Source organism: Crocodylus siamensis, chromosome 2, assembly GCF_052110815.1.
Source record: "Crocodylus siamensis isolate JL-2025a chromosome 2, ASM5211081v1, whole genome shotgun sequence".
NCBI lineage: Eukaryota > Metazoa > Chordata > Crocodylia > Crocodylidae > Crocodylus > Crocodylus siamensis.
The window spans coordinates 50,212,358-50,239,519 of record NC_143396.1 but is presented as its reverse complement, the minus strand read 5'-3'; the positions used below and the strand labels follow the sequence as shown (position 1 = coordinate 50,239,519).

The following is a 27,162-nucleotide window of genomic DNA, read 5'->3' as shown; positions in this document are numbered from 1 at the left end:
TCTGGGAACTGATGAGTTCTCAGATAAAGCTTACTGAAGAACCAGAATTATTTAGGAGTCTAAGTTCCATTTTCAGAAATGACTTCAGGCAGGATTCAGGGTGGTGCTGGGGGAGTTGGGGAGGGGTATAGGTCATAGAATTGAAAACCTTGCATTAGGTTGCATGAGGTCCTACCCGTAAGCAGTCCAGTGCCTGAGTATTAGGTTCCTTCCTCAGGAATGAGTCAGTTTGGCCAAGCAAGGCACCTTGGGTAGAAAAACTTTGGAGATGCCAAGGAATGATTCAGGTTTAGATGCTTAGAGCAAGCAAAAGCAAAAACACTAAGACACACCTGAACTTCTGTCCTTCTCGAGACCTTAGTCATCTGATTCAAACTGTCCATTGGCTGGCTTCATTCATATGCAGTTCACAGTGTCTACTGTCAGGCTGCCCTCTGCAGCCTGAGAATGTGAAGGCACATCTCCCATTTACCCAGAGTGTGTCCTAACACCATGCTGTAGAATAAGCTATGTAAGGACTCTCCACCCTCCTTGTTGAACCTGGGTAACTGAGCAGGCAAGACTGCAAGGGTCATATCACTAGAAGATCAAAGATGGGGCCTTGCTTTGTAACCTAGTGCTTACAGCACTACTTCAGCCCTTGCTACCAGGATTGTTTATGCATTTTGTATTTGATAATTATTTTAAAACCAGAAATAATCATGGTAGCGGGACTGGAACTTGGGACTCCACCCCTGTGAGTGCTGTCCTCAGGCTACAGAGGCAGGCTGTTTTTTTCTTGTTTTCTGGACCTGTGACTCTTTTGCTGTCTTCTCTAATGACCCAGTTTCATTAAGAGCAGTGGAGAGTGCCTCTTAGCCTAACCCATAGTCTGGTGACTAGGGCACTTTTGGGAAGTGAAAGTTGTGGGTTAAAAACCCCTCAGAGAGGAAGTCTTAAAAGCAGCAGCTTTCATTTTGTGGGGCAGCGCTTTAACCATTAGACCAATGACTTCTAAACTACTCTTAAGGCTGCCACACAATATTAGTGCTGTTATGCATGCAGCTATCATCACATGGTTCACAAAATAAACCCAGAGATTTCAAATAAGGAGCCATGTGTCAAAAACCATTCTTACCTGTTGGAATTGGAACTCTTGGAGAGGTGATATCTTTTATTAGATCAATTAGATATTTGCAAAATAAAAACCCCTTTATTTGCAAGCTTTCGTGCACATGAACCCTTCTTCAGGCAAAGGAGAGTACAAAGATTGTAAAATTACTCATAGGTGTTTTTTGTTGTCATCTTTGAGCTCTTTACAACTTAATAATGGCTCTTTTGTGGGATGACTTGAGTCTACAAGAGTTGAGAATCTCTGTACTAAAGTGTTTTGGAAGAGCCTGTCAGCACCACCATCAAGCTTGACATGACTCTTGAGCTGAAGGTAAATCCCATTAATGCAAGTTAGGTATGGTATAACTTTTTTTTTTTGGTCTATTAGGAGAGCCCTCTAGAGGAGTGGTCTCCAAACTTTTTTGATTGCACACCCCTATCAGTAAAAATTTTTGAGCATGCACCCCAAAATATGTATATTTATTTATAAATTATATAATGGTACAAAAAACCTTTTTCTTTAACAAAAAAAAATTACTATTTTCTTTCCACACCCCAATGGATCGTCTGGTGCACCCCCTGGGGGGTGCACATCCCACTTTGGAGACCACTGCTCTAGAGATTCAGGTGGAGTTTAGGAGCCTCCCATCAACAATTTTTGCCATACAGCTTAGGAAGGAGTTAAGCAGTATAGTACATTGAAGTGTGATAATTGAATCATTTGTGAACATGTGCTGAAACTGTAATACTACTATGTAGTAGAGCTGTGCTAAACAACTGTTCGAATTTAGTTCCGGATTCAGCTGTTTCAGAGGACAATGATTCGTTTCGGTATTTTGGATCCCTGTCCTATTTTGTTTTGACCAAATCTTCTCTGAATCTGTTTTGAACGGGCTGGAAGATTCACACAGCCCTACTGCCCAGCTGGGCAGGGCGTGGGGCCAGGGGTTTAGGGCCCCAGCGGGGAACAGGACAAGGCCAGTGGGTAGCTTGTACAGGGGAGGGTCTTTGCCCTCTGTGCAGATGAGGAGACCCTTGTGCGGATCTCTGATCCCTCTCACACTGGGTTGTGGGGCAGGGAAGCAGACCACAGTGGCAAGCAAGCCTGCTGGTCCCTACCGTGTAACTTGGCTCTGCAGGGAGCAGAGATCTGCACTGGGGGTCTCTTTGGCAATGTGGGGGTACACAGAATTGGCAGCAGCGGTGTTAAGGAGACCCTGGCGCGGATCTGCTCCCTGCACTGCACTGCTGCATGACCTGACTCCACAAGGAGCAGAGATCCATGCTGGGATCTCCTTGCTGCTGCTACCTACCCTGTGCTGACCCAGATCTCTGCTCCCTGCGCAGCCAGGTTGCGCAGCAGGGACCAGCACTGCCCAGCGCAACCTGGCTCTGCAGGGAGCGCTGGAGTCTCCTCACTGCTGCTGCCCACCCTACGCTGCCCTGTAACTTCTCAAATTTTCATTTGCAGAATTTAAATAAAACACATATAATACAGAAAAAGCATAAAGATAAAACGTAGCATTAGACTATCAAGACATTTGTGATGTAAGCATTACAGGCATTTAAAAAAAGGATGCAAAAGGGACAGTGCTGAGCCCTGAAGGTGAATGCAAGAATTAATTTGGGACGTGTACAGTTGTCCACATGAGAGCGCAAACCCAAGGACTTTTAATTATAGGGTCATAAAGAGATTGGCAGTTAACAGTTATATTGTAGAAGAAGAAAGGATAGGAATTTTTACCAGTATGAAAATGTGGAAAGATGGAGGGATTTATATAATGTGATATTGAGATTTGTAAGCTTGGGTGAAAAGGGAAATTATCAACATCTCTGAAGAGAAGAGGTAAAGGAGAAGATTTGTTGGGAAAAGTTTTGAGGTTCACTTCTTGGATTCTGATGGGGAAACAACAGCAGTAAAGCTTTCTGCATATAAAGGCATCACTCAATATTGCATAAATATAATGTAAATACATTCTAATAACTGGTGGGACAGTGGTTATTCTTAAACAGTCTTATTTATATCATGTTGAGGGCCAAATTGTGACTGCCAAGTCATGTCTTGCTTTTTTTAATGAGAGGAACAGGATGAAAAAGGGCTGCTTTCTTGTGAGAACCTATCTGCAACAGAATTTCTTTTGAGGCTCAAAGAAAAATGTCCTGTATATCTATTAGCTTTTAAAAGAATGCAGCATAAATACTCAATAAGACTGGACCACTTCCATGGTCTGGTATGGTCGAAGATTTCAGTTGTTGACCCTGTCCTTTCCCAGATCTTTTTCAGGAGTCTATTTGCACTGCTAGTGCTAGCCAGTACCTGTGCCTGAGCTTGCTGTGCTGGACCTCTGTACAAAAAGCTAAAGAGAATTGCTTTTGTGCATCATACCAAGCAGAGTCTAACTTATTATATACAAATTAACGTTTGCATTTATAATAAAGTAGTTTATAATATAATGTTACAATAAACTGTGTTTACAGGGTTTGCCATTGACATCAGATATAAAGGACATTGACAGCTTGATGCAACTTTCAGGCAGAATTGAATGTGAAAGCCCAAATCGCCATCTCTATGATTTTGTTGGAAATATCAGACTAGATGGGCATGGGTATGTAAAACTAAGAAGAACCATCTCAATGCATTTTAAAATCCATTGTTAATTTCTTGATCTGTGGTATGAATAACTCACTCAGCTAATATGGTTTCTTTTAGAGCTAAGCTTCTATATTGTTTTAGTTTGATGCCAAGAACTCTGTCTTGTATGGAAAATGACTTTCATGTACTAATAATTATAAAAATACATGGAAGTGCTAGTTATAAATTCCAAAGATCTTTTTGGAAATGTAATTTGTCACATATCCTATGAATTTCTCTCAGCTCTTTATGTAGCCAGTCTTTGCCCTACAAAGAGGACTCTTAGTTTCTGTCTAGAATACACCATGCACCTTACTCTGTACATCCAAATTCTCTCTTAAATTTGACATTGATATGTTAAGTCAAATTGAATTTGAATGATCTATTTATGACTGCCAGTCTTATATCTCATTTTCCTGAGATCATATTTCTGTAAACAGAAATGACCTCAAGGGGGATTTTCAACATATAGATTTTCAGAGTTACTTCATAGGAGTTTTTAAAATATCAAGGGTGTTTTGTAAAACTAAATATGATCCATCAGTTCTAGAAAATCAGTTGTTGGATCCAAAAGATTTTAATTTTACATTTACCAGAACTTACTTTGTTTCCATTTCTTTAGTACTGGGTTTGAGAGGTATTGTATTACCCTATACACAATCTTTTTCAAGTTTGTGTTTAGTACTACAATGTGTTTCTTTAGAAAGTTTGTTTTTTTCCCTTTGATGCCATAACAAGTTGTAACAAGTATTTGTTTATAGTCCATCTTTATTTACTGATTTCTTACAGGTGCATTTCCTGAAGTTTTCAGTTGCAAGAATGTGGATCTATTATAATTCTACTGCGCTTGTTGTAAAGAAGAGAAAAACATTTACCTGTAATTCTTCTCTGAAGGTAATAATTATAATAGATCCACACATCCAAACTCTCCCTATCCGTGGAAAAAATGTACCTTTGTTCTTAATTTCATTACAATTATTAAATTTCGTTAAAAAAGAATGTTTAGAGCACTATTGGCTTTTGTGCCTCTAGAGGCTGTAGGAGCACACCTGCTGGAAAAGCAGTTCATCATCTCAGAAATTCAGGTTTGGAGGTTTTGGAATGTGGTTTACGTGCAGGAAGCTAGTCTCAAAAGTGTGGCTCTAATATAATATCTACCTTCAGAGAACAAGAATTACAGGTAAGTAGCTATTTGTAGATCCTGACCTCATTCTCAATCTAATAAATTTGGGCTAATCTCCTTTTCCTGCTGCAGATAGTGAAGGAAGGTCAAACTTGGCCAGTACTTGGCCAGGCTCCTTTCTGCTTTCCTGTCATATTTTGCTCTTCTGACATTACAAATAGAGTTGCATTTCAGTGTTCTTACTTTATTCAATGCAGTTCTAGCTTTTCAAGCTGATTTTAGGCAACAGCAATCAAAATATTTCTTGCTCCTTTTTTTTTTCTTCCCTGCCTTGGAGACCATAAGTTTTAAGGGAATCTTGGTCCCTTAATGGTTCTTTCTGTTTATTTCCCCCATACCTAGTCATAGTATGTTTGCTTACTCTATCATGTATCTTCTCCACAGAAGGTGGAGCTCTATTTTGTGGCTCTACACCAAAAAAAGAAGACCACAAAGCACCCAAATCTTCCTTAGCTTTCATGAGTTCTTGGCCTTCCCAACAAGGGTAACTCTGAAGCGTGAGCACGCCTACATAGTGAAAAGTGGTAGACACTGAGGCAAAAAAAACATGGTAGACACCAAGGCCCTCTTTACAGATTACATCTATTATGCAATTGATTGCACAATTAATTTAGACTGGCTACACATTCAGATTCACTATAAAGCCTTAAAATGGTCCAAATAGCTATAAATTTATTGCTGGAAAATGTATAAAAACTTCATAGCTGGTTTCTATCCATCTTTAACGTGCATTTATAGCCTGTGCCCTGCAGCTGGGAGAATGCAGCTGCTACAATCTCCCAGTTGCAGGGATGCATTGGGTGCCCTCACGACTGGAAGTCCCATCAGCCGAGGAGGCTCCCAGCTACAGGAATTTTTCTTGCTAGGTCGGGGGAGCCTGGGATTGGGCTCCCCTTTACCAGCAGTAAGGTGTGATGGAATCTGATTTGCAATCCCATAGTCACACCTGCTATGCGTGCGTGGCATGTCAGAAGGCACAATTCGGTGGATTGTGTGTTAGATCTCGTCCTGCCTTTACCTGCACATCTAGAGAAGGCTCATTAATCTTTTTTCCCAGAAAAACAGGAGGAGGAAAAAAAATCTGTCTAAAACTAAATTATTACTAGCTCCCTACATTCCTGCTTTGAAGAAGGCATTATGTTGAGATACACTTAACAAAGAGAAATTCATTCATCAGAAAGACCGGACACTCTGGATCCTAAAACCCAAGAGGTTTCCATTGTCAGTGGCATAACTGCCTATAGTACGTGCTCAGGAGGGTCATTTCTTCTGAAATAATCCCATAGGCAGGAAGACACAGGTCAGAGTAAGAAGAGACTTCAAAGCTTCTTGAGCAGTCCTTATAGCTGCCAACAGTACTAGAGCCATGGAGTCCTGCTTCAACTCCAGAAACAGGAAAAAATCACCAGCTTGGAAGGAGAATGTTCTTTTCAAAGGATTGCTTAGACTGAGTTCTGACCTGGGTTTTGAAAGCATCTAATGCTGATGAAGATATCTGGCAGGGTTATTGAGTAAAAAAACTTATGACTCACAATTTTGAAGTTTCATGTTCTACAAAAAAAAACACGTGGCTACAATTTGTAGAGACCAAAGCACTGGACCCTCAAGCTAAGAGTCCTCCTAACATGTTAAGTACTGATGGAGACCTGTGCACTTATGTTCAGCCCTCCAGCTCCCAGCTACAAATGCTCGCATCCTACTAAGAGAGATGTGCTGATTCATGAAGTAGTGAACTCAAAGCTTTGTCACTGTCAGCTTCTGGAAATCAAACTGGTTCTACACCAGTTAGAATGGCTGAAGTGTTGAGAAGCACAAGTACTCTATTTCTAACATGGAGGTCTCTGCCTCTTGAGTTGTATAAGAACCCTTGTCATGGTGTTGTCCTCAGCTGAGGTCTGCATCAGCATCAGTACTGATAAGCCTTATTCCCCACTTGAAACCAATACCTCTGATAGTGTCTCAGCAGCTTGTTTGTTTATCTGGCACAAATCTTGGCACCATGCTTGGTTCTCATGACCTTTTCATTGAAGAACCTTATGTCACTACCTTTCTACCCTTCAGATTCTGAGTCTGGTACCGGTTATGATTTCGACCCTATTTTCATACCCGTGCTGCCTGCTGGTTCTCGCTCTCCTGGAAGATCCTGTTGTTAGGTGCAATAGCAGGCATTTCGGCACTGTCCCCAACCAAAGTAGTTTCAGAGGTCTCTGCTTCCTTTCCTGTCCCCTCTTGCTTTGGAATCTTCAGCAATCTGTAGATTACAGAAGCCAGCTGCTGAATCAACTTCCCACTTATTTGCTTCCTCCTCACATGTATGTCTTCATAGTCCCCTGAGCCAGCCTGTTTCTCCAGTACCACTGTCTAGACCAGGTAGCTCAAAGGAGCTGTTTTCGTTTCCTAGAATTCTTGCTTCATACTTTCCCTTGGTCAAGAAGATTGAAGAATTTGGGGACTTATGACAAATTGCCACAAGATTTACCATTGTCACTTTATTTGCACCCTCTTCCCCTTCTTCCTGCTCTGCCAATTCTCCTTGCATAATTTTGGTAGAGCATTCTTCACCAGTCCAAGATAGAACTATATATTAGGGATGCCATTCTTGATCCAGTGAAAACTCTAGGGTTCATACTTGATTCAGCCCTACCAATAAATAAGTGGACATCTCTGGGTGCCTAAGAACAAGGGACAGAGACATAGACCTTTATATCTGAAAGGCATGTTCATCTTCTATTCTTCAGTTTTGGATTGACATTTATCTTTCTTGCCCTTAGTTTGTGAAGGATAAATCACAAAGTCAGCATTACAGATGTCTCTAGATGCTGCAGACATAGTTACCCAGTCTGTAACCACTGCTGTTGTGATGAAGAGATCTTCCTCCTGAGAATCTAGCCTCTAAAGAGAATTTCAGAGTTCTTTTGAAACCTTCCCCTTTGAAGGAGGTGAGCTATTTAGCTCAAATATTTGCTGAGACCTTCCATTCACTGAAACCTGTGAAAGTAGCCCTCCAGTCCCTGGAGGTACATGCTACCATGTTTAAGAGCAGAACTCAGTATTGTCAGCGCCCCCAGGAACAGGTAAATACAGTAAAAGTTATGTTAATTGAGCATGCCGACTTGTAAAATGCCAATTAACTGGCATGTAAGATAGTGAAACTGGAAGTGCCCACGGTGAGCACTTCCTGTTTCTTCGAGCCCTCATGGCCTGGGGAAAACCAGCCTGTGCTGCCAAGCCCCCACAGCCCGGGGGCATAACAGGCTGTGTGGGGCCCACCTCCCTGTCCCACAGGGCCCATGGGAGGGGCAGTGTTGCCACGGGAGGGGCAGCGGGGTGCCCCAGACACAGCAGGAGCAGCAGTGGACTGGGCTGCTTGATTAACCGGCATATTTTATTATCCAGCATCCTGGATTCCTGGGGGATGCCAGATAACAGAGCTGTTACTGTATTCCTGACCTGCAGCCTTTGCATCTCATTTCACTCCCCACTGCAGATTGTTTTTACTAGACAGAGGGTGCATCTATATGCACAATTAACACGTAGCAATAAACTCCAGTATAGTTTGTGCTGGAGTTTATTGCTCCCAGGCCCAGCATTTACATGGGTGCCTGGGACCACAGTGTGTTGAGCTGGGGAAGAGCAGCCCCAGGTGACAGGGAGCCCAGGGGTCAGACTGCCAGTCAATGTACCACAGAGGTGCTGGTTAGGACATAAGAGCGCCACAGTGCAGGACTAGCTGGCAGGCAGCCCCTGCATTGTAGCACTCTTGTGCCCCAGCCAGCCCTGGTCACTGTCTACATGTTTCAGTACATGTAACTGTTCTGCCATAGGATAGTACTTGTCCCAGACAGTACTGTCCTACAGCGGAGTCAATTAATTTACTGCACCCAAATACAGGAACACATGTAGACAGTGATGCTTTGCTTCAAAGCTAATTAGTCAGCTCCGTTGTAACAGGCACATATACATTCACCCCAAATGTTTTGCTCCAATCAGGAGTGCATGCAGCTCTTATGCTGTTCCTGACCGTCCTAAAATATGTATCTCATTTTTTTGTTTTTGTTTTTGTTTGGACCAGAAATACTTGAAGCCATTAGGCCAAAAAGGTAGTGAGGAACTGCTATGTCTTTCTGAGTTTCTCATTACTGCCAGCAAAGTATCCTCTCTGTAATGAGCCACGGTCCAGCTGGAGCAGATTTTGTTCCAGGCCCCAGCTGAAAATAGTCAGGCTGAGTCATTCCTCAGGAAGAGGCCCCATCCACATTGTCCTATATAAGTTCAAACCAGACAGCAGGAAACTGTATTGGCAAAAGACCACCCTGCTATGCCTCTGACCTCCTTGGAACTCCTAAACATGAGTCTGCTCTGAACCTCTGGCCTGGACCCTCCCGAATGCCCCTGATTGTGTCGTGGGCTTCCTGGGCTGGATTAACTTTTTGCCCTGACCTTGACCTTGTCTTGATCTTTGGCTTGCTATCTTGAATTTGACTTGACCTTGGCTTCCACACTGGTAAACCTGTGACCTAGTGTAATCTCATTGGACTGCTTTTGTGCTGTTTTCTCATTGGCAGCCACTACTCCAAGAAGGGAGCAGGATGTGATTAAACACACTGCACCTTTATGTGAGATTCTGTATTTTCTGTCCACACTTGTCCATAGGTAATGCTGGAGCAAACTCTTTGTGTACTGCTAAGACAGGTTTCTGGTCAGAGTCTAAGGAACTGAGACTACCCACAGTGAAATGTACATAGTTTCTTTTTGTATGCAGTTATCTTAAAGGTGTAGAATCTCAGAGCTTTAATGTAAATTCTGAGCTACAAATAATAATTGCAGATAGATTAAGAGATTAGGGAAGATATTAGTCACAGAAAAGTCATCAGGTAACAAATTTACCTATTTTGCTAGGACTTTGAAATACATTTTGTCTACCAGTCATTTAAAATCTCAAATATAAATTGGCATGACAAACAAAAACTCTGTATATTTCTAACCTTCTTACCCCTTGTTCCATTACGAAGAATTTTGCTTATTTGATGTATGCACTTTGAATAATGTAGATAAATTTGTGTTTTTCTTTTTCACTAAAAATACAGATATAAAAATAATTTATTATAGGTTTCAAACACATTTGTATTTAAATGTTTGTTTTCTGATGTACAGCTGGTGAAATTGCCTAAGATATAATAGTACAAATAAAATTATTAGAGCGATATTAAGAACTAATTTGGAAACTTAAATTTGTAAAAGTATCAACTTTCAAATAAATATGACTTCTGTGGTCATCGTGGTGTCCTGTGACCAGTGGGGTCCCCCAAGGCTCTGTCCTTGGACCCATATTGTTCAACATCTTCATTAATGATGTGGACATTGGAGTCAGACTGGCCAAGCTCGCCAATGACACCAAACTTTTGGGGCGAAGCATCCACACCAAACGACAGGCAGGTGATCCAGGCTGACCTGGACAGGCTCAGCAAATGGGCGGATGAGAACCTGATGGTGTTTAACACTGAAAAATGCAAGGTTCTCCACCTTGGGAAGAAAAACCTGCAGCATCCTTACAGGCTTGGCAGTGCTATGCTGGCTAGCACTACAGAAGAAAGAGACTTGGGGGTCATCATTGACCACAAGATGAACATGAGCCTGCAATGCGATGCTGCGGCTAGTAAAGTGACCAAAATGCTGGCTTGCATCCATAGATGCTTCTCAAGCAAATCCCAGGACGTCATTCTCCCCTTGTACTCGGCCTTGGTGAGGCTGCAGCTGGAGTACTGCATCCAGTTTTGGGCTCCACAATTCAAAAAGGCTGTGGAGAAGCTTGAGAGAGTCCAGAGGAGAGCCATGCGCATGATCAGAGATCAGGAAAACAGATCTTACGATGACAGGCTGAGAGCCATGGGGCTCTTTAGCCTGGAAGAGCACAGGCTCAGGGGTGATGTGATGGCCACCTATAAGTTTATCAGGGGTGACCACCAGGGTCTGGGGTAACGTTTGTTCACCAGAGCACCCCAAGGGATGACGAGGTCAAATGTTCATAAACTACTACAAACTGTTCGAGCCCTCAAGGTCTGAAACAGTCTGCCAGCGGAGGTGGTTCAAGCACCTACATTGAACACCTTCAAGAGTAAATTGGCTGCTTATCTTGCTGGGATCCTATGACCCCAGCTGACTTCCTGCCCTTTGGGCGGGAGGCTGGACTCGATCTTCTGAGGTCCCTTCCAGCCCTGATGTCTATGAAATCTATTAAATATTTCTTGAAATACTATAATAAAATTACTTAGTTAACAAGAAAAATGTATAATATCAATTATTACTTCTGTTTTTCTCTTACGGCACAGGTATGACTAGTATTTTTTTGTGAATTGGGTGACCAGTTGGAGACATTTTAAAGGGGGCAGAGTTTTCAGAGCAGCTGGCTAATGAGAACCAGACCCCTTCAGGCACCTAAAATCACTAGTTAAACTTGAAATTTGGATTTGACTTGTGCATTTTGGTTCTTACTAGTTTCCAGTTGCATTTTTTCTTTGTTAGGGAATTAATTGTTTTATACTGAAAAAATGTAAAATTGCTTCCTTTTAGTACTGTTCCACTGGGATCTGATCAAATTCTTCTACGGGGAGCTCAGTTAAGAAATACACAGTGGGTTCATGGAATAGTTGTATATACTGGACATGATACAAAACTTATGCAGGTTTGTATAGATGGTTTGTAAATTTTCTATTTTGTTAAGGTTGATACCGTTATTTTTACAGAAAAACTATTTGGTTAAAATATTTTAAGTAAAAGTGCTGGCTCTTGGAATAATAAAATACAGTCTGCCTGTGACAGAGCAGGCCTTGTTAAGGTCAGTAAAAGTTCAGGATATACTTCTTTTGTGGCACTTATGTACATGTAAGCTTTTTCAGTAGTAGGTATGTTTTTTTTCCTGTAACTTGCATTGGAAAAAATATTTCTCAATAACCTAAATCATTATTGCTTTGCCCATTCAACCTTTTGTATTATTTTCATGATTATTTTTTGTAAACTGTCCCATTGCGGAGCTTTCCTCAGAGCACAAAGCATTCTTTTACAAACGATGTGCAATTTAATTCATGTGAAAAGTACATCAGGAGAATGTCAAAACGCCAATATCAGGACTTTTTTGTTTTTATTTAATTCATTTTCTGATTTGCCCAGCTTAGTCAGGTGAAATAAATTATCCTATCTTTGTTCTATTAACAAGGTTCTCTGTAGTTTGGGCTTTTTGGCTGCTTGCAGATGTTAAAAAAACTAACATTTAATTAATTTAAAAAACCACGCCTTACCAGAAGAAGCAGTGAGTTACTTCGACCCAGCTCTGCAGTGCCTGTATAAATTGGACACTTTAGTGGGGCTTTTCTGGTGCTTTTAGCTAATAGCTGATCGACTCAAAGTGCCAAAAAGCCCCACTGAAGTGCCCGATTTATAAAGATGTTTGGCAAGCTGGGTCCTCTTCTGAGCTTGACACAGGAGCGCACAAAGTTTAAAGTAAAGCACCATTTTTTGTTTTTTAACATCTGCAAAAAGCCCTTGATGTTAAATTTTATTACTAGTTGTTGTGGTTGTTCTCTGGAATTAAGTATGAATTACTTTGGTACAAGTTTAAAATTTGGTGGTTTTTTTTAAATCTTTTTAATGAAACGGACATTTATGCAATCTATATTAGGAGGTTGGGACAAAGTTACTGAAAAGGTATGTTAAAATGGTATTTTATTAGGTACAATAATATAGTATTACAGAGCCGCGTATCTTTCTATGTTTATTATCCATTGTTTTGTTACCTTTTTGCAGAATTCAACAAGCCCACCTCTTAAACTATCCAACGTGGAACGAATTACAAACATTCAGATTTTGATTTTGTTCTGTATCCTTCTTGCCATGTCTTTGATCTGTTCCATTGGTTCAGCTGTATGGAATCGAAGGCATGCTGAAAGAGACTGGTATATCAGTCTAAACTGTAAGCATTAAAAAGATTGTATTAAATATTTTGTTGTTCCATTGGTACATAAGTTTCATACTTGGCAAATAGATCTGTTAAGCATTCTTCTGTTAAGTATATTTAAATATTGAATTTTTACAACATTGTATATATGTGTGTACATAGAGTGAAGCTAGCATACTATACTGTCTTATTACTAAGTTCATTGAGTGGTGAATTAACTTAAGGAACAGAAGTTTGGCATTTCTCTCTCTACCATCTTTGACCTTCATAAGGGAACAATGTTGGTGCTTTCTGTCACCTCTTTCCCTAGCTCAACAACCTCTCTGCAGAGACAACCCACTCCTGAAGATTTCCTAGACACTCGTATCACATTCCATGCAGCTGGCACTGACCAGTTTTGTTTGTGATAAATTCTTCCTGTCCCTCTTTTTTTTTTTTTTTTTTCCCATTATCCAAATATATAAAATTGTGGTTTTAAGCTACTTCTAGCAAAAGATTTTACCCATATCTCAGCCTTTAGTTGTTTAGTCTTCAGCAGGTAGAAAACAGAGCACTGTCCTATAGGTTGCGGTGAGAGAAGAAAGATATCTTAAGGGAGCCCTTATGATTAGGGACCTACTGAATTTGAGGCAACTGCCCTCACGATTTTTCACAGGCAGAATGCAGCCATTTTGCAAGTGAAGCATGGTGGAGTCCCCCCCACCCCAATGCTTCTATTTGGCTGAGGGGCCCTGATGGCCCTGCTGTTCACCATTGATTGACTGGAAGGGCTGCCTGTCATGGGACCCCACCCTTTGCCACTGATTGGTGGAGAAGGACAGGGATCACATGACAAGCAGCCCTCACCACCAATCATCAGTCAGGCGTGGGGGTGGCAGCCATCTTGCCAGCAGCCATTTGAGTGGGCAGACCCTTCTTTCCCCTTTCCCAGCACAGCCGGCTGCTGCAATGCCCTGAGGACTGCCAAGTTTTCTTATCAATAACGTGGTGGGGGGAGTCAGATTTCACAGGCGCCGCTCAATTGGGCAATGCTGGATTTCACAACATCCACAAAATCCTTTTGGTTTTGGTAGGTCCCTACTTAGGACCAGGGATCTTGGTTTTCCCTGATTTAAAAAAATTGCAAGTTCTCTGATAATAATCCCAAAATCTGTGATTAAAATGAAAGGCCCCTCAGAGCCCCTTGGCCCTGCTTGTGCCCCTCACATCCCTCCACACGGACCCCCTGGCCCTGCTCAGGCCCCTCGCTTCCCTAACCGCAACCCCTGTCCCCCAGCTTCCATGGCTATGAATCCAGGAACCTGGGTCTGCAGCCCTGTGCCCCCAGCAGGAGGTGGCAGCTGCTGCAGCGGAACAGAGCCCAGCTCCCCCCTACTGCCTGCCTGCTGGGGCTTGGGCAGGAGGTTGGCTCCCTGCTGCTGCACACATTTCTGGAAGGCAGGGGGGGACCAGTGTCCCCCAGATCTGTGCATGGGGTGGGGTCAGGTTCATGCTGCCTGCTGTGGGCTCAGGCTCCCACCCTGCTGCTGTCCCCCTGGGACCTCTGCAGCCTGGCGGGTGCAGCCCAGTGCTGTAGGGCAGAGTGGGGCCATGCAGGAAAGCTGCTTGCTGCTGAGGTCCATGCTGCCTTGGTGATGCATCCCTTGCTCGCAGGGCACAACCAGTGCCCTTGCTGCAGCCCTGTGTGCAGGGGATGCCTTGCCAGGGCAGTGTGGAGCTCGCAGTGGGAAGCAGCTTTCCAGCACAGCCCCAAGCTGTCTTGCGGCATTGGGTCACACCTGCTGGGCTGTGGAGGCTCCAGGGGAGGGCAGCAGGGCAGGGAGTCCAAGTCCACAGTGGGCAGTGTGCACCCACCCCCATCTGCACACAGATCTGGGGGGCACAAGTACCCTCTGCGCCGCCCCCCCTCCCCCCCCCAGAGTGCACACAGCAGTGGGAAGCTGTCCCTGCCCCCTGAGCAAACCAGCTGCAGCCCCATCCCACTCCCTGGCAGGGCCCTGTGGCTGGACATTGTGGCCCTGGATCCCAAGCTTCATGTACCACCTGGCTGGGCAGCAGCTCCAGCCCTTTCCAACTCCCTCTCTGTTGGGGGGAAGGGGAGGGGTCTCAATTTCTTCCCACCCTGCCACTTACCTGTCACCTCCAGGCTGCCTGGAACAAAATTCTAAAAAAAAAAAAAATTTTAAATCTCAATTCTAATAATATTAACTTCTTGTTGGAACTCCAAAAAAAGAAAAGTAGTGTAAAAGTACATTATTAGTTATGTTTTATGTCAGTGTTTTCATTCCAGAATTTAAAGTGCATCATGAAATTGGTAGAACTAGTGATGGGTGAAAGTCAAAGTTTGGACAAGTATTCGGTTAGGAGTCAGCTGTGACCCGTTTAAAAGGAAGAGGCGGGTGTATATAATGTTTGTGGTATTTTGGTAAAATTTCACTTTGCCTTTTGCAAATATAAAGATACTATGGTATTTTGCTGCTTTTGTTTCAAAGTACTAAATGAACTAAGATATGTAGAAATAGAAAACCTTCTGTCCCACAATTTCCACTTCAAAAACATTTTTCAGTTTCAAAGGTTCATATTCAGAGTAAATGTACAATTAGTTCTTATTTCACATCCCTACAAAGAACATGCTAAATTGGAAGAATAAAAATTCTCATTTTTAAAAGCTGAAAAACAGAATTATTGTTTACATTAGATCCTGAGATCCTTGCTTCCTGAATGGCCTTAAAATATAATATGGGAAGCAGTATGTGTATAACTTCTCAAATTTCCTAGAGAAGTTATACTTTAAATAAGTCGATCAGTGTTTTTGCAGATCTGTGTAAATTGTTACCTATTGATTACCTAACTAAAAATGTGCTTGATATTAAATATATATATATATTATTTCTTATTTTTAACAGATGGTGGTGCTAATAATTTTGGACTGAATTTCTTGACCTTTATTATTCTCTTCAATAATCTCATTCCAATCAGCTTATTGGTTACACTGGAAGTTGTTAAATTCATCCAGGCTTATTTCATAAATTGGGTAAATATGATACTTAAAGGGCAGTGAAATGTTTGATAATTGATCTTTTTAATAAAATGTTGCTTTAATATCAATGTTTTTGTTTTAGTCTTTTAATAATCACTTCACACCTCTTTTTAAGTATACAGTATTAATCATAGAATCATAGAAACCTCGGACAGCGATGATGTTTACAACATATAGTACGTCTTTGCCGGTCGGTATAGGATTTTTCTCTATGGCACATTTTTCAGTGTTTTATCCTTTCTAATTTTTAAAAGTTTCAAGGAGCAGGATTTTATCAGGTGCCTTTGTTCAAATTGTTTCAAAATATAGCATATAGAGCTTTGTCAAGAAAGTAGTTTAAATGGTCTCGCATTTCATTTATTTGTTTTTAATTCTAACTCTTGTGCCACCTTAAAACATCTGTCTTCTGATGTTTGTCTCGTTCAACTATGCATAAATCAGGGGTGTCAAAGATATGGCCCATGGGCCAGATCTGGCCCACAGAGCCCTATCATCTGGCCCCCAGTGTTTCCCATGGTATTGGAGTCAACATACAGGAAGCATGCAGAGCATGCTGGATGGTCCCATGTGCTGCATGTGGCACCCACTCTAGCTCATATCTTAGAGCGGTGGAGCAGCTACCGTGTGCAGCACAGCCCTGGAGTGACTGAAGAAGGACCATGCTGCATGCAGCATCCAGTCTGGCTGCTGCACCGGACACATGTGCAGGGTTGGTCTTTGTGCCCAGTTTGACCTGTGGACCAATCCTGCACTACTTATACAGCCCTTGGCCAAATGAGTTTGACATCCCTGGTATAGACCATTAGAGCTCCCTGCTTTTAGTCATCTCTTAGCAGAGATACAGGTCTTTTTTGCTTTTCTGCTTCATTTTATGTTGGTGATATATAATCCAAATACAGTCATACAGTAGTGTGTCTGCAATTTACATATTGGTTTACAAAATAGATTTGTCTTTTTCTAAACTGTCAAATATTACATATGTATTCACTGCTGTCATGGTAGTGCCCAGTGGTTATAGGCATTGAGAGACAATATAGGACACAGTTCCTCTTTGAGTATTTTTTTACAGTCTGAAAATAAAATAAACGGAAAAGGAAGAACCTGGAAGAAAAGGATATAAAATTCAAGGAAGTGTTTAGTGTTGATAGGCATGTACAAAAGAATTGCTAACACAAGCATTAGAAGCGCACAGTTATAGAACTGAAACACATTTATGCTGCCCTGTAGTGAGTGACACCAGAAGAAGAAAGGAAAAAATAAGAGAGTGCATCTTTGCAGATACAGCTGTATCTTTAAAAATCATTTAAATCTGATCTAGGACTGAAAACTAGGGTTTGTGTAGTAGCTTCTCGGCCTCTTGAAGGCTCGGATCGAAAACATTTGCTACCAGGCAAGTCAGGTTGTTAGGGACCCCAACTATATGCTATATTTTAACATGGTTTAATTTCCTATAAGATTAAATCCAGCTCTTTTTTTTTTTCTTGCCAGTAATCTTTTTTAGTAACCACAGCTTTGATATGTTGATACCATTATTTTCTAATATGCAAATAACTAAAACTCTCAAGCTTCATATGAATCATTAAACTCATTTAAGACCTGAACACATTTATATCTGCTCAGGACACCTTTGAAAATTATCTACTTGTCTCTGTGGCTCACTCAACATACAATAAATAAAATTTAGATTGCATATATACAGGTTCAATGCATGGATCTTTATTCAGTTGGTCTGTAAAGGCTTGGGCACATAGGCAAGTTGCTATAAGGCAAACCAGGGTGTAAGGATGCAATTCTGCTATGCTATAGTTAACTGTACAGTTTGTCACTGTGCAGACTCCTACAGTGTGAGAAATGAGAAGTAATTTATTTCTCAGTGAAGTATCTCAGCTGGTAAAATTCTGTAAGTTTGCAGCTTAGCTTGCCCCATGGTCTTCAATGGTCTTGTTTGCCTTCCATGTCCTAAGTAACAAGTTATAATAAATGTTTACTTAGCTTATTTATTTGTCTTTAAAGACATTATAGAAAACTAGCTTTTGACTTGCATTCCTTTTTTTCTTTAGGATATAGACATGCACTATGAACCTACAGATAATTCTGCTATGGCTCGGACATCCAATCTCAATGAAGAACTTGGCCAGGTATAACACATTTCTTGCTTAATGTAGTCATGAAATAATTTGCTCCTTGGAATTTGTGAGCCTTTTTTATTCCCACTGTTAAATTCACTCACTTTCATTTTTATTTTTAAATATTCTATCTTATACAATACAATCAGTCAATGTTATATTACTGTTAGACAGTCATTCAGTTTTTACAAAATCCCTTGTGTGTGTGCATCACCCACACAAGCTACGGTAAAAGGCCATTATTAAAATTAAAAAATCAAGTAATTCTTTGTCTGAAGATGGGAAATGCCAGAACCAAGGTTGTCTCTACAACATACATTCAGCTCCTTTGTACAAGTAAAACTGCCTTGTGCACAGGGGTATAGCATGTGTACACTCCTGTGTTAGGGCTTCCTGATAACCCTAAAGCAGACAGAGCTGGCTTGGGCTATAGACCTTCTTAGCCCCCTCCCTCCCTACCCCATGCCTTTCCCACACTCCTCCTGGAATCAGAGGCACATGACAGTTCCACTCATGCACCTGTTTCTCTGTGGGCTGTGAAAGGGGGGCGTGAGGGGGAAGATGATAGAAGAGCTACAGCCTTACCTAGCTCTGTCTGCTTTAGGGTTTTCAGAGAGCCCTAATGGAGCAGGTATGTGTGCACATGCCAGTCCTTGCTGGGTTGGCTGTGCAGCGGGCACATGGGACAATGTTTCCTAGAAGTAGCAGCATCCATTGAAGAGCACTGAGGTAAGTCAAAGCAGCACAAACAGTGGGTACCACCACATTCAGAAAGTTGGGGAGAAGTGCTGTGACTCTGAAAAGGCTGAGAACCATTGCTGTAGAAGAATATATTTTCTAGTAGAAACAAACTCTGCTTTCCATTGCCTGCATTTCCCTTTCTGCCTTGTTTCATATAATCTGAGTCCAGTCTTCATCATCTTTGGCTCCTCATACCAGTCCCTTACTCCTCACTATGCTAGTCGCATCCCGTCTCCTTCTGTAAGTTCTAGTCTCACCTCTCGGAGTCTCTATTTCTGCTGCTTCATATTTTTGTCCAGCCATTCTCAGTATCCCCTGATATACCAGATCCTTGTTCCCAATGTTTTTGCCCAGTTGAACCTTGTTCTATACTGCCAGAATCCCCATCTGGTCTGTCTCTGTCTTCCAATCTTAATCAGCATTTGCTTTCCTCAGCAGACAGTCCCCAGTAGCTTTGAGTCAGTCTACCTCTTTCTGAGCTCTTCACTCCAGTATCCCTCCCCTCCCCACTAGCTATACCTGTTTCTTTTGCCAGGTCAGACCCATTTCCTGTACCCTAGCTTCTGTCAAATTTCTTCCTATATTCCACTGGTTCTCAATCTGAGTCTTCTTTCCCCTTCCCTTTGCACTTTGTACTGCTTCATATTCTTCCCCACTTACTGTTTCCAGTTTCTCTATCATCCTGTTTTCCTCCTGGGCTCCCACCTACCCCAACTTCTTATCCTTGTTTCCCCCTCTCTTATTAGTTCAGGCTCTGGGTGGCCACAGCCAGAAGGGTCCCGGCAGTGCTGAAGAGGAAGTGACTGAGCCTACTGTCAGGTCCCATTTTTTCCCATCACCCAGCAGCAGCTTCTTCCTGGTTGCTTCTGCTTGTTGTGGCTGAGGCTCACTGGTCTGGAGAGGGTGCTGCAGGGACCCCAACCTGCCAGGCTTGGACTGGAGCTGTGCACTCAGCCTGGGGCCAGGCAGAAGTTGCTGCTGGGTGCTGGGAAAAAGCAGGACCTGGTGTCAGGCACAGCTGCCTCCCCGCTTACCAGCACCAGGGCCCTTCCCAATACGTCTGCCTGGGGAAAGGCGACTACAACTTAATATGAGAAGAATTGTTTTCACAACATAAGTTGAATTCCATTTACAGAAAAAAAAATCTGAGTCAGATACCTACCATGGTAAATATTTGCCCCGAGCACCTAAAGTTTGAGAAAATTGTAAATTGTTGAAAACAAGACCTTATTATTGGGAATGTAAAGGTACCTTAATAATAGACAAAGCTACTAGCCCCACTAATAATTGTATGATATTTGGGTTTTTTTCTTTTGAACCATCAACAAAAAAAAAGGCTGTTTTGACTTACAAAATTCACTTAATTCCGTTTAAGGAGTCTGAGTTTTTTCTAGCAGATTTTTTAAGGGGCAGGAGAGAGCAAGGGAGGAGTCAGGGATATCCTGTAGTACGCATTCTAGTTTTTTTGAATTTAGGAGGAAATTTGCCTCATAAACATAGTAGTACAGAATAGCTTTAAACATCCTTCTGAACTGTTGGCGTCTATGGAGGAAAAAGCAGTAATTTAATATTGGTGTTTTTACAGTTCAAAGAAACCAGAACAATGTAGTACGACACCTTGTATTAAATCAAGGCTCCTTCTCCCTCTCCCCCTCTCTCTCTCTCTTGCACAAAGAAATGTTGTCCTCACTGCCTCCATTTTTCCTTAATTACTACATATGAATTTACATGGTAAAAACCCAAATGTCTTTTTAACAGTAATATAACATAGACTTCAAATATAGCTACACCAAAACAAAATACTGATTGAATTTAAAGTAAGATTGATTTAGAAAATTGTAAATCAATCTCATTGTGTCATCTTTTGACTGGAACTATTAGGTATCAAAGATGTGCAATTTAGTTATAAAAAAAGTATTGTATTTATAAGATCTAAATACCCGTTTATATCCAAAACATCGTGTGAAATAATTCAGTGCAAAACTTAACTAAAAAGTTTGCTGTATTTACAGCAATGATTTCTTAAAATATAATAATAGGTATTGATTTTGAAATTGTGATTAATTTTAACATTCTTTTAGGTCAAATACATATTTTCTGACAAGACTGGTACCCTGACTTGCAACGTAATGCAATTCAAGAAGTGTACTATAGCGGGAGTTGCTTATGGGTAAGTATTACATATGTTTATATAAAATAATATTTTTATATATCAAATTAAAATTGCTTTTTAAAGTGTCCTTTGGGTTTGAATGTAGCCAAAAACCTCTTTTTTTCTTGTGGTCATGATTAAATGTTTGTGAGGTTGATGTTTTTCAACCTTAAGAGAATACCTTTTTTGGCAAACAGAAGCCAAGTTAAAAAGATTAGATATTTTTCTTGTTCATGTATAATTCCAAGATGCGTGTTCAGGCAGTCTGGTGCCAATGAACATCCAACTTGTTTATACTGTAAACAAGAATATACAGTAACCTATTGCTTTTTGGAAAGAACTTCTAAAATAACGTATTAGGATGTTCGTTTAGTCATTTACAGGTAGATATTATGTAAGTACAAATTCTAAGAGTTACTGCGGTCACAGCATATCTGTCAAAAATACACAAGCTTTGCATAACACAAAAAAGACAATTAGCACCTTGATTGTCTGCACCGAGGGGCCAAAAATTAAAGGATAGACACCAGGTTACTTTTTAACTTCTGGAAATACTACATATCCTTTAGAATACCATTAAATCTTACTGTCAGGTCACTGTTGAGAAGTCTAGAATAGTGTTTCCTAAACTTTTGATACATGGGGGACACTTTTCCTGGATAAAAACTGGTGAGACACTTCATTCACTGGTCTGTGGGTTGGATCTGGTACATGGGCACAATTCTGCATGTAGTGCAGGGCCAGCATGGTCAAGGCCCCATCCAGTCCATTTTTGTGGCACGCTAGTATGCTGCTGAACACCCTTTGGGAATCACTGGTTTAGACTGCTGCTTTAAAACTCCTCTGTGATTAAAGGATCTCAGTGTCTAAAAGCATGTCAGTGTCCACTAGCCATTTGGCAGCAGTTATAAGAACTCTGATTTTTAACTAGAGCTCCAGAAAAGCATCATTCTACCTTAAGCATTTGTGTTCTCTTACACAGTTACTTTTAGATCAGATACACTCTGTTTCTTATGTGTTTTCTCTTCAAATATTTAATCTCAGTCTCAGGTCCAAGCAGTAACAGTGAATTTCTCTCTGATCTTTCGTAACATTCCAGAATCTGAGTTATAGTTTCTTCTCAACAGCTGCTGGAGATTAATATACAACATTTTTGCTGTCATACTTCCATAAAGATATACCTATCATTTTTACCTGAATCCAAAACAACTGGATTTAAGATGACCCCCCCCCCATAATTAGATTGTATATATGAAAAACTCATAAATTTGTTATACTTTCCAGGTATAGAATGTAATTATTGGAGGAGTTTTTTTTAATTAATTCCCCCAACTGCTACAGTGAAGAAAGCAGAGCGGGGGAGGGGGAGGCAAGCAGCTGCAGAGGGGCCAGGTAGCCCTCTTAGGTCCTGCTACTTTCCACCACCTTTTTCTCCTGCAGCCTACCCACCCCCTCCCTGCAGTGCTTGCATCCTCTGCTGCCTGCCTCCCCTCCCCCCCAGCCTTTGCTTCCTACCAGTTCTGTCCCCTTTCCCCCCAATGTGCACACTTTTTACTGAGAGCTATATATATCTACTGACATATGTACAGGTTTCCCTTGATTTATGTGGGTCCTTTATATGCAAATTCACTCTTATGCGATGAGCATATTTAGACCCATAATTTGTTATATGCAAGGTAAATTCACTCTTTTATGCAATCGGCATAGATGCCCCCTGCCCAAGCAGGTAAGTCTGTGGGTGGAGGTGAAAGGGTCACCCACTCACCCCACCCCAACCTCAGCTGCAGCAGCCTTGGGAGCAGCCAACACCAGCAGCCTGCACCAGGGCATGGCGCAGCCCCAGAGCAGAGGTGAGTGCAGAGAGGCAAAACATGGCGCAGCTGGGGCTGGGGTGAGTGCTGCTCTCTTCCCTCTGCCTTGCTGCCTTGTGCAGCCCTGGGAGCAGCACCTTTCCCCACCACCCCTTCCCTAGTCTCAGCCTCCTTCCTTCCCTTACCGCCATGGGAAACTATCCCTATTTGTTACATTGTAAAGTGGGTTTGCTTTATGTAAATTTGATTTATCTGCCGTTCTCCAGGAATGCATATACAGCATAAATCAAAGGAAACCTGTATTTACTGATATATGTTTTATATAATGTAAATGTAACTCTTCTGCCAAGCTCTGCCCTACAGCTAGGCCCCAATTAGAAGGGCTGGGTTCCAATTTAGGGTTTTAAGATCAACCATAATAATAATAATAAAAAAAAAAAGTTTGGTTGTCAACAAAAAGTTTGCATTTAAAAAAAAAATTAAAAATTACTGGGTTCGTAAGATACTGCTAGACTGCACTGATGGCTTTATGCCATTCCTTCCTTCCCCCACACTCTTACGCATCCAACAGCATCATGCTTTCCCCCTCCCCCAGCCTTACCCCTGCAGCCCTGTTTCCCCTGCTCACCACAGATTTCCCCCCCCAGCCTAGAAGCTTGCCTCTAACCCAGCATCTTTACAGGTAACCTGGGATGCAGCAGCATGTGACTGAAAGAATGGTCTCTGTGCAGTGTTCCTCTCCTATTGGACACCATATAGTGCTGCTGTGGAGCTCTGTGGAGCTTCAGTGGATCTGTGGCTGCTTAGTGTTTTAAATGGTGGCTAAAGTATTTTTTCAGAAACTTTACTGGCAACCATTTCTAGCCTCAGCTTTTTTACTGACCGTCAGTAAATTCACTGACAGTTGGCAACCCTAGAATCTGAACAGACCCAACTTACGGTAGATTTTTCTGCCCCAATGAGGGATCAGTCCTCTTGGGAAAGGGAGAAATGAGGCAAAGAAAGAACAGGCCTCTCCTTTATTTTCTCCATGATGTACAAATTAAACCTAATTAAGGTCCAGATTGCTTCATGAGGGTAGAAAGCCATGAATTTTAATTTAAATTAGATTTATATGTTGCTTTTTCTGCCCTTGTTTTAGTTGTATTGACAAGTGAATGTTTTCTGTTTTTTCTTTAAGTTTCTAATTGTTAGAAAAAATTAAAAATTTGCAGGAAGATTTTCTGCAAAATGGCTGTGCACTTAAAGTGTTCATCTGTACTGAAAAGGATAAGTCCAAGAGCTCATTAACATCCTTATTTTAGAAATGCCACAAACTTAAATACATAATTGATGAGCAGATAAACAATGCTGCATTGTTAGATGAAACCACCTTCCACAGGTCAAGTATTTGCAGTTTGAAGTTAATGGAATTTATGCTCCTAAATCACTTATGCGCTACAATACTTGCATCTACCTCTCCCACTGTTTTAATTAGACAAGTAGTCTTATTGACTGAAATATTAATTTTCTGAAATACTTTGTTTATATTTTTACAGTGCCTAGCATATTTGGCTCTATAAGTAAGAAAGATAGAGTAGTGAGAAAAGCCTAGGGGTAGATTCTATTTCACTTCTCACAAAAATGTTCTAAAGACCTACGCATTGCCTGGACCCCTCTCCACATTGCCCTATAACACAGGGCAGCGTCCATCTCATTGAGTGGCACCCAGTCTGGCTTCTTTACTTCCTCCCAGCCCCCCATCCTTCTCTCATTTGGGTGCTCAGCAGGCCAGCTTCAAAAGGAGCACTATAGAAGGATCTGTATAATGCCTAACCTGTAGTCATTAGGATACTTGGCTGGAAAGTAGTAGATGGGAGGCACTGACCCCCTCTGGATGGCGGGAGCCTAGAATTTGGGTTTCCTGCTCTTTGGACATGGAAGGGACCATCTCTGTCTGGCTCATAATACTAATCATGTTTTTTCTGCAGTTAAAAGTTCAGGATTTATCTGGGTATATGCATGTACCTTCGCAATCTTGTATCACTGTGTACCTGCCTAGCCAGAGTGTGGTCTTACTTGTGTGTCCAGAGTTGAATCGCAAGCTATGCATAAGTGCCAAGAGCTATAGTTATATGGCTGTTCATGTGCCATTTGGGTTGTGTAAAGTAAAATAGGATTTAGCCCCAAGTCTGCAAGTCTTCACGGGGCTTACGTATGATAGCACTGCCTGGAAGTTGACAGTTCTTTGCGTATTCATCAAGAAATATTGAAGCACCTCTGGATTTACACAGGAATTGATCTAAAAATCCTGCCCAGAGATGTCTAAATGAGGTCTTAAGAGTCTAAGCAAAGTTACTCTTTTTGTAAACTTTAGACTCTAAATACATTAACAAAGTTATTAATTATCAAACATCTAACGTTTTTGTTAATAGGAATATTAATATGAGCAAAGCTTTCAATTTTTTTCCTTTAGCAATTTGGTATGATTCAGACAAATTGGTAACAGTAGTGACATTGAAGAAACAGCATTTATAATTAAGGTGGTTATATGTTTAATCAACAAATCTTCGATTGTCACCTTGATTTCAGTTTTTCCTCCTTTCCAACTACCATGCATCTCCCTTTCAGAGACACAGGAATCTTAAACAGAAGCTTCTCTACTGAAAAATGTCACTTTTTTTCATAAGAGAACAGAAAGTCAAGTTATGTAGGGACATTTCTAACCACAGCATCCCTTGAGAATTGGTTCCAGTTTTTAGTACCCTTCCCCCTCATGCAGCAAAGGTAGCAAAAGGAGAGTAGAGAAATAGAACTGCCCCATTTTCTCTACAATTCCTCTGAAGTGTAGTACTAATGAGGTGGTAGATAAACTTTCACTTGTGCTATTATAGAACCAAATCCTTCCTCTTATGTAGTCAGATGTGTTGCTGTGTATTTCTGAATTCTGCAGCTGTAGTAGGCTTTTAGATCTTTAAAAATGGGCTTTTATGTGGGATGTATATTGACTTCTGTAGAGCTGTGACAGTTTATGCTACCTGATGATCTGCCCCTTAAATGAACATACGTATTTCTAAATAGAAATAAAAGGGGCTGAGCTGGCATGTGAGCGATTACTGTATTTTCTTGCATATAACATACCCCCCCAAATATAATATGCACCTTGGCTGTGAAAGGTAGAATGAAAAGAGAAGATTTTACCAGAGTTATGGCTGTATATAGAGAAGAGAAAGATCTGTACCTTCAGCTGACTCACCTCCCTTTCTTGCATAACTAAAGCTAATTCCTAGCTGCTGCTGAAGACTATCATTTTACAAAATTGTACGTCTTTCCAGAGACAAAAAAAGCTGTTCTAAAGAGCTAAAAAGTCTGAGATAAGGAGACTGTGAAATAGAGACTAGGAGCAGCTAGCAGATGGCAAAACTGCCCTAAGGTTAGCTTGATTGGTGGAACAGAAAGATCATTAAAAAAGAGCAATGGTCATTGTTTCTCGTTCCACAGATGTTAATGATCCGTTGTGTAAATTGACTCCTACAGCTGCATGAATAATAATACCACAGCTGCTGCACTGTGGTGCTTCCAACCAGGTAGAAAATCAGCCTCCTGAGTTAATACACACCTCAGTTTTGGGGGGTTGATTTTGAAGGCAACAGTGTATGTTATATGCAAGAAAATATGGTATTTAACATATCTTGTTGCTTAGAAACTATGTTCCTCCAATTTAGATTTCTCCTTAAGTGGTAATAGATAAATACAAGGCCCATAGAAGTCAGTAGGAATGTTTCCACTGACTTAAATTGGCTTTGAATTAGGCAATTTGTTGGATATCATAATATCAATTCTGAATTATCTTAGCCTGACAATTTGTTTATAGCTTTTTCTGCTAACTGTTCTCCTGGCACTAACAATGTTCTTAAATCCTTTGGGTTTTTTTTAAGAAATGAATTTCCCTCGCTGATTTTGCTTTTATGTAATTTGATTTTGTTGCTTCTGTGATTTATGTTTTCCCCTTCTATTTCTATCCCTGCTTTGCTTTTTTTGTGCAGCCATTGTCCTGAACCTGAGGATTATAGTTATTCTTCAGATGATTGGTAAGCAGTAAAAAAATCATTTAATAACTATTAAGATTCTTGATTCTTTTCTAATTGTTAACATAGTTAGCCATATATTTTTTTTTAAATGAATGGTAAAACTGTTTTGCCTAGCAACCAATTTAAACATCAGAGCTATGTGGGAATACTAAATTTTGTACAAATTTACGTTATCAAACTTGACAAAGTTTGATTATTCAAAAATACCATGTTAGATTTACTAGAGAGATATAATTGAAAACGTCAGCAAAATCTGAGGATTCTGCTTGACCCTATAGTTGTCCTACCAGTAATGAGATGTAGAGTTGTATCTGGCCCGCAGGCAAGCAGCCACAAACTCATGGGTTCCAGCCTGCTGGCAGTT

The 27,162-nt window shown here is 41.1% G+C and overlaps 1 protein-coding gene across 6 annotated transcripts in view; it reads left to right on the top strand.

Annotated features, from left to right (window-relative positions):
• Nucleotides 1-27,162, top strand: part of ATP8A1 (ATPase phospholipid transporting 8A1) — a 187,224-nt gene that overhangs the window by 62,536 nt on the left and 97,526 nt on the right. For 4 of the 6 annotated variants that reach the window (XM_090035852.1, XM_090035853.1, XM_090035856.1 and 1 more), the window contains 7 exons: nucleotides 3,571-3,698; nucleotides 11,478-11,589; nucleotides 12,708-12,873; nucleotides 15,765-15,892; nucleotides 17,959-18,036; nucleotides 20,847-20,935; nucleotides 26,754-26,798. In XM_090035852.1, the coding sequence (XP_089891978.1) occupies nucleotides 3,571-3,698; nucleotides 11,478-11,589; nucleotides 12,708-12,873; nucleotides 15,765-15,892; nucleotides 17,959-18,036; nucleotides 20,847-20,935; nucleotides 26,754-26,798 (746 nt within the window). The remainder of the gene's footprint in view (nucleotides 1-3,570; nucleotides 3,699-11,477; nucleotides 11,590-12,707; nucleotides 12,874-15,764; nucleotides 15,893-17,958; nucleotides 18,037-20,846; nucleotides 20,936-26,753; nucleotides 26,799-27,162) is intronic. The other 2 variants (XM_090035855.1, XM_090035854.1) reach the window with 1 other exon arrangement.